Genomic DNA, 7,500 nt, shown 5'->3' on the forward strand with positions numbered 1-7,500 from the left:
CAGGTTATAGAGCATTTAAGATAATTAATTCTGAAGGGATAACATTCTACAATCTGAACTCAAAGGTGGAAATAATCATCTTGTCTGAGCTCAGATAAAAAGGAAAATAGCCGATGGATAAACACTAAATTCTATGTAAGAAAACGAGTTACAGAGTGTCAAAAATAATTATTTTTCAAGTGATAACTTCCAGCAATCTGAACCTAAGGTGGAAATAAATCTCTTGTGTGACCTCAAATCAAAAGGATAAGCACTAAGTTTTTTTTTGTAAGAAAACGGGTTACTGAGCATCTAAAATAATCATTTTTCAAGTGATAACGTCCAACAATCTGAACTTAAAGTGGAAATAAACCTCTTGTTTGACGACCTTAAATCAAAATGAAAATATGCCTTGGACAAAAGACCAGTACATAAAAAATGGGTAAGCAAAACTGACTCACATTTGATGTCGAGAGTAACAGGATCGGCCGTGCCATCTCCTTCAATGTTGGAGGCTGTGCACGTATAACGCCCAGCGTGCCTTCTCGTCACTTTTTGCAAGACCAGAGACTGGTTGCTGACTATAATTCCGCTAGTTATGTTGTGCTGTAGTTCTCGCCCCTGGTGGAAAGGGAAGGGGATATTTTTCATATAGTGAGTACACTACATCTAAAGCATATCTATATGGACAAACCACATGTTTGCTTAGTAACTTAAACACAGAACACACACACATATATATGTATATATATATATATATATATATATATATATATATATATATATATATATATATAAATATATATATATATATATAATATATATATATATATATATATATATATATATATATATATATATATATATATATATATATATATATATATATATAATATGTATGTATGTATGTATGTATGTATGTATGTATGTATGTATGTTATATTTACCCACTTCAATTTTGGGGTATAAGTTTATATCGAGTGCCCCTCGTAATAATAAAACAGCTATTTTACAAGTGCCCTGGCACTAAACAATATACAACATAAGGTTTCTGCTTCTTAAAACCTGGAATTCAGAGCCACATTTCCCAGTTAAAAATTACACTAAACTCTTTAGCTGTTGTGGAAAAAATCCTGACTGGATTTTTTTTCAAATTCACTAAAAAAACAGGTCATTAGTAAAAAATTTTATTTCACTGTTCTCTAAGGTTGTTGAAATGTTAACCTTTTAGTCCTTACAATAATAGGCTCCACGACACCCGGTTTACAAATAACAATCAGTCAGGTGTTTGTTATTCTCTTTTTGATGAAATTCCTTCAGTCCACAACAGCCTTAAGAATAAATAAGGGTCAAGACATTTTCGAATATTCGTGCCTCATTAGTCATATAAAGCCCTGTAATTTAATACTGAAGTTTTTCTATGCATAGCGATATGATTGTTATTGATGAATAATAAATTAAGTGTTTACAAGATTCAACTCTCTGTTCCAGATACTGAGTCCTGGTTGATGCGATTCTCGAAGTTCAGCCTCATGTCGAGAACGCTGCTTATTAATTCGGATCTTTAACAAGACTTCCTTTGACAAGACTTGTGGGATCATACCAGCGAATGATGCCAGGAAACTGGGGATTGTTTGTGGAGGTTCGCAAATGTATAAAGGTAAGGATTAATGTCTTGTTTTCTTGGTTCTCTTGCAGTGCGAATGCTGTAATTTTTAAACTTTTAGGGAACAGGAACAATACGGGGATGATATTTATTTCCGGGTTAAAATTCCTCAAAGAGATGGTATCCTTTGAGATCATCGTCTGAAAAGATCGTGATGGATTCTCTTCCGAAAGTTGCATTTCCAAAGCGCGTTTATGTTTGTGTCTTTAATTCATTATCAGTTTACACTTCCTACTCTTTAAAGGTGGAAATGCCATCCATTTTTTTTATTGGTGAACCTTAATCTCGTTACGAATTCCAATTGCACCTTTAATTTTCCACTGCATTACTGAAAAACAGCATTCTTGAAAAGTGACAAATTTTCGTTTTATCATTTGGATATTTTGAAATGCCACTTTAAAGCATCAAGGTTATTTTGTCTTTATTATTCTGGCGTTTCAATTTTTCAGACGCAATTTTGAACCTAGAAAGTTCATATGTCATCATTCACCTATTCATTATCAATCATATCATTGATTTATATATTTCAGCTTCATTATGGCGCCGATTAATCATTATGGGTTCCGGCGCTTGGTCTTCAAGACCTAAATTTCATAATCAATCAATCAATCTAATTTTCATGTTCATTTGTTTATTCATAGATCTCCTTCCTCATTTTATTTATCTTCATGCAACTGAGTATATATATATATATATATATATATATATATATATATATATATATATATATATATATATATATATATATATATATATATATGGATGTACATATATATAACATAAACACACACACACACACACACACATATATATATATATATATATATATATATATATATATATATATATATATATATATATATATATAGATAGATATATATATTGAGTGTATGTGTATGTTCGTATATTTTTGTGTGTATAGATATCTAAAAGAACGCCGACACACTCTCCACTCCATTACACTCGCTGCTGTCTCCTGCCCACCATTTTCCCTTCCACCTTTGGGTGTACATAATATAGAAGGACTTACGTTATGCTTCCAAACAACCTTGTATGATCGAGGATTAGCCTTGATGGAACACTCGAAGTAAACATCGTCCCCCTCCTTGATATTGCGAGGGTCCAAGTTCGAACCCAGACTCACGAACGTCTCTGGAACGTCTGGTAAAGGGAAAAAAAGGGAAAGAAAAGATATTAGGTTTTACCACGAAAAATTGTAAATGGCGCCGATATTAAATTTTTTTATGAGGACGGAGGAAGATGCAGGGGAGGAGGGGTTTTCATCGCCTTATGTTTTTAATAAACGTTTTTGAATCGCGTGTATCGTACTGGGGTTCAGTCATTCAATTATATATATATATATATATATATGTGTGTGTGTGTGTGTGTGTGTGTGTATTTGTAATTATTTAAATTTGTGTTGTCAACCTTAATCATCTTCTGAAAATGAAAATTTGATGTTTCTATGCGTTAATGTCTACTTTTCCCGTTCCTGCCCCCCTGGACCCCCAACCTAACCTAGGGCACTGGACTTTACCTATCCATGGGCTTTGCTCCCCTGAATCCCCTCGCCCCCGCTTCTTCATGTAACCAACTTAGATCGCTATAAATTAAAATAATGAGGTTGTGACCAAACCTAACCTGACCCAGGGTACTGGAGCCTTGTCTAGATTCTAACCCCCTCCCTCTAACCTAACTTGGGCACTTGGCATCTTACCCTACCTAGCCTAAGGCGCCAGGTCTTCACCTGGTTACCAAGCCCTTACTTTCCTAGAGTGTAATATTAATTTCAAACCTTAACTCTTTTTATATTTTCCCCCCCGGCCAAAAACCCTGGTTTCCCACTGTGATTCCCATAATTGTGGGATCCCCAGAAGGGGCCAATCTCTAAAAATGGGATTAAATTAGAAAAGGGGTCCATTTGAAACTAAAACATCGGTAACTCATAAAAATTTACAGCAAAAACTACCAACACAGATATTCAAAAACAATAATCAGAATCAGCACTTGACTACAATCATGAACATTTCACTCTTGTATATTCCTTAACCCCAAAAAAAAAAAAAAAAAACGTTTTTCCATTATGGTTCTCTATAATTGAATGAATTTTCAATTAAGTGTTACCGAAAACAAAACAAAAAACAAAAATCAAAAAAATTTCAAGGGACTTTACACGTCAACAACGAACTGAATACAATCTGAACAGTGTCTACAAAATCCCACTAAACTGGTGATAATCAGCTTTCAACATTGCTCATATATATATATATATATATATATATATATATATATATATATTATATGTATATACATTACACGTTCTGCAATTGTACTCTAAACTTACAGTAAACAGTTAATGGAAGGGACTGTTCAAGGACAGTATTGGTTGCTAGATTTTCCGCCCGGCAGGTCATAGTGGTCCCATCGTCAGACGGCTTAGGAGTTATAGTCAACATAGATGTGGTCATGTTGCCATCACTGGTAGTCTGCAGGGAAACCCAGGAAGGAAAAATTATACCAAATTCTTCTACTGCTAGTGAGAAAGGATGATTAAATAACTGACTTGGTCTCTCTCTCTCTCTTTATATTATATATATATATATGTGTGTGGTTACAAATAAATTTATTTTATTTCACCACGGACTATAAATTGAATAGAATAGCAATATTGTACATACACCTAATCATTTCTTACAAGAGTAAATACATATATATAAAAACTATTGTTTTTATACTTTAATGAGTGAAAAAAGTAATAGGAGAGGTAATTAAAAGAGGCACTCATGCTCGGTGCATACAAACATAACTAGAAAAAAAAAAAACAGGAAATGAGAGAGAGAGAGAGAGAGAGAGAGAGAGAGAGAATAATGACCCTAATGGAACCGAAGAACAAGGAAATGAGTAGATTAGTTCTGATGCTCTGTGCAAAGGTCCAACGGAATTGCTCTGTTCTGAACCGGCTGTAAAGGTCGGGAATAAATCTCTCCTCTATACCTAAGGAACGTAGAAATAAGGAGATTAGGAATTCCATTAGAAGTCCGAAGAGGGATGAAGGGGATCCGAGGAAACCAAATTATGCATAAATGAATAATGAAGGAATGAGAGAAGGAGGAAAAAGTCCTTATTAACTCATTGACAAAGGGGGAAATTCTCAGGTACAAAAGACACGAAGGAGGAAACCTGTCGGGAAGGAATTCTGGGCGGAATTAAACAAGAGAGATTTTAAAAGCCAAGAACAGGATTCAGATATGTGAAAATGGTAGATATTTGCGAGGAGGATATGATTTTCGAATTGAAGGTCTCTCTCTCTCTCTCTCTCTCTCTCTCTCTCTCTCTCTCTCTCTCTCTCTCTCTCTCTCTCTCTCTCTCTACTTCAGTGTTCGGAAAACCACAAAATGGATTCAAAATAGTACAAAAGAGTAAAACAACAATGCAAACACATAAGCAATAATGATTTTTATAGTAGCGGATATATGTATATAGAAACAGTAGTTGTTAATTTCTCCTCTCATGAGTAAAATACTCAAGTTAATAAGAAATATATATATAACAAGAAACACGGGTGCTTGGTGCATACATAAATGACTAAAAAAAAAGACCTCATCAAAAGACGAACACTGGGACACACCCTGGAAATGAGAGAGAGAGAGAGAGAGAGAGAGAGAGAGAGAGAGAGAGAGAGAGAGAGAGAGAGAGAGACCCTAATGGAACCGAAGAACAAGGAAATGAGGAGATTAATTCTGATGCTCTGTGTAAAGGTCCAACGAAATTGCTCTGTTCTGAACCGGGTGTAAAGGTCGGGAATAAAATCTCTCCTCATTACTTAAGGGACGTAGAAATAAGGAGATTAAGAATTCCATTAGAAGTCCGAAGAGGGATGAAGGGCATCCGAGGAAACCGAATAAAGCATAAATGAATAATGAAGGAATGAGAGAAGGAAGGGAAAGTCCATATTAACTCATTAACAAAGGAGGAAATTCTCAGGTGCAAAAGAGACAAAGGGGGGAACCTGTCGGAAAATAATTCTGGGCAGAATTAAACAAGAGAGATTTTAAAAGCCAAGGGCAGGATTCAGTCATGGGAAAATGGTAGATATTTGCGAGGAGGATATGATTATCGAATAGAACTCTCTCTCTCTCTCTCTCTCTCTCTCTCTCTCTCTCTCTCTCTCTCTCTCTCTCTCTCTCTCTCTCTCGTGAACTTGTTAATGATAAAGAAAAATGCACACATATATATATATATATATATATATATATACTGTATATATATATATATACACATACATATATATGTATATATATACATCCTATTTATTTATTCGCCTATTTATTTATTTATTTACTTACCGTCTCTCTGGCGCCCTGGACTCGAACCGTTGCTTTCCACCACGTGATAGTCGGAGGTGGTCTTGACCCCGTCACTTCGCACACAGCCTCGTATTGTTTCCCGTAGCTGAGAGGTTCGTCGGGACCATACAGCTGGACGCCTAAAGGCTCCACTGAAATGATTAGATGCATAGGGAATTTAAGTAAATGATTAAACGTAAAGGGGTTTTAGATATTTGGAGAATAGGATCATATTTGCATATTTGTGCGTGTGTGTGTGAGTGTGTGTGTGTGTGTGTGTGTGTGTGTGTGTGTGTGTGTGTGTGTGTGTGTGAGAGAGAGAGAGAGAGAGAGAGAGAGAGAGAGAGATTTAATGTGTGGATGTGTGTGTGTGTGCGTGAGAGAGAGAGAGAGAGAAAAAAACGTCGGTTGTGTGTGTGTATGAGAGAGAGAGAGAGATTCAGTGCATCCTTTTAAAATGGAGAGATTTGTAATAAGATAAGTGAATAGGTCTAAATTGTCCATATGGTAACTTTTTTAAAAAACAGAAACTAAAAACAATCGAAAACAAAACAGGAATACAAATACCATATTCAATCATTATTTTTACATATACCAATTGCCAAAATACCATGAATTATTTTCTGCAGACAATGTACATAAAACGATTAACTAAAACCGAGATCCTTTAGATTCAAACGCATAAAAATTCCCCTTTGATATTAAATGGAATAGAAGAGAGCTTTTTTGAACATTAAAAGTCAACTCAAATGTTTGACTGAAATAAGTAGAGAGACGTCACATTCCTATAGTCACAGAGGATTAATCTAAACCTTGCTTTTATTCTCACGACTGTTTTTTTTTTCCACTTTGTTTTACACTGTTTCTTTTTGAGAGAACTTTGATCGTGAACTTCATTTATTAGATGCCAGGGACACTTATTCCAAGTCTGATCGATTCTTTTGATAAATAAAAATATACAGTATAAAAAAAATCGAGTCCTTGAAGAGACAAGAAAGTCGTTTTAGTGTTGAATCACAAAGAGTTGTAGATGAAAGTATACCTTTGTGATACGAAAACCTCGTTAACGATGAGCGATTGATATTTGAGGTTGGTATTCAGCAAATAGAATTTTTATTGAGAATCTTCTTTGCATTGTTCCATGGGATGAGGATGTAAATGATTTATTCTTTTCGTAAAAAGAAAACCGATCAAAGGAATTATCTGAAATCTCTCGTTTTAAATAACATGAGTATGCAAGAACGAACAGACACTGTGACGCTACCAAAATAGAACATTGGGATTTTAAATACATTTTTTTCGGAGCTCTGTCCGTAGTCCAGCCATTGTTTTAATTCCATTTATAGTTTCGAAATTTCACGATTATTTTTCAAAGGAAGCATTCAAGTAAGCAAATATCATTAATTTTGCCTAAAGTTAAAAAGGCGTCCAGTTGGTTATGTCTTTATACAAAAGTCGTTGATAATAGTAATTCATTAATTTATTCTACGTTTTTATTATAGGTATTCG

General features: G+C 34.7%; 1 protein-coding gene and 1 long non-coding RNA gene across 3 annotated transcripts in view; one reads left to right on the forward strand and one right to left on the reverse strand.

The window, feature by feature from the left end:
• LOC136849150 (uncharacterized) overlaps window positions 1-2,047 on the forward strand; it is a 168,294-nt gene extending 166,247 nt beyond the window's left edge. Inside the window, exon 3 of the long non-coding RNA XR_010856244.1 lies at window positions 1,471-2,047. This is a non-coding gene — a long non-coding RNA (uncharacterized lncRNA). The remainder of the gene's footprint in view (window positions 1-1,470) is intronic.
• LOC136849149 (neural cell adhesion molecule 1-like) overlaps window positions 1-7,500 on the reverse strand; it is a 183,928-nt gene that overhangs the window by 39,274 nt on the left and 137,154 nt on the right. For both annotated transcript variants that reach the window (XM_067122226.1, XM_067122225.1), the window contains exons 6-9: window positions 5,992-6,143; window positions 3,990-4,131; window positions 2,676-2,806; window positions 441-600 (exon numbers count right to left, since the gene is read on the reverse strand). In XM_067122226.1, the coding sequence (XP_066978327.1) occupies window positions 441-600; window positions 2,676-2,806; window positions 3,990-4,131; window positions 5,992-6,143 (585 nt within the window). The remainder of the gene's footprint in view (window positions 1-440; window positions 601-2,675; window positions 2,807-3,989; window positions 4,132-5,991; window positions 6,144-7,500) is intronic.

This window comes from Macrobrachium rosenbergii, chromosome 20 (assembly GCF_040412425.1).
Source record: "Macrobrachium rosenbergii isolate ZJJX-2024 chromosome 20, ASM4041242v1, whole genome shotgun sequence".
Classification (NCBI taxonomy): Eukaryota; Metazoa; Arthropoda; class Malacostraca; order Decapoda; family Palaemonidae; genus Macrobrachium; species Macrobrachium rosenbergii.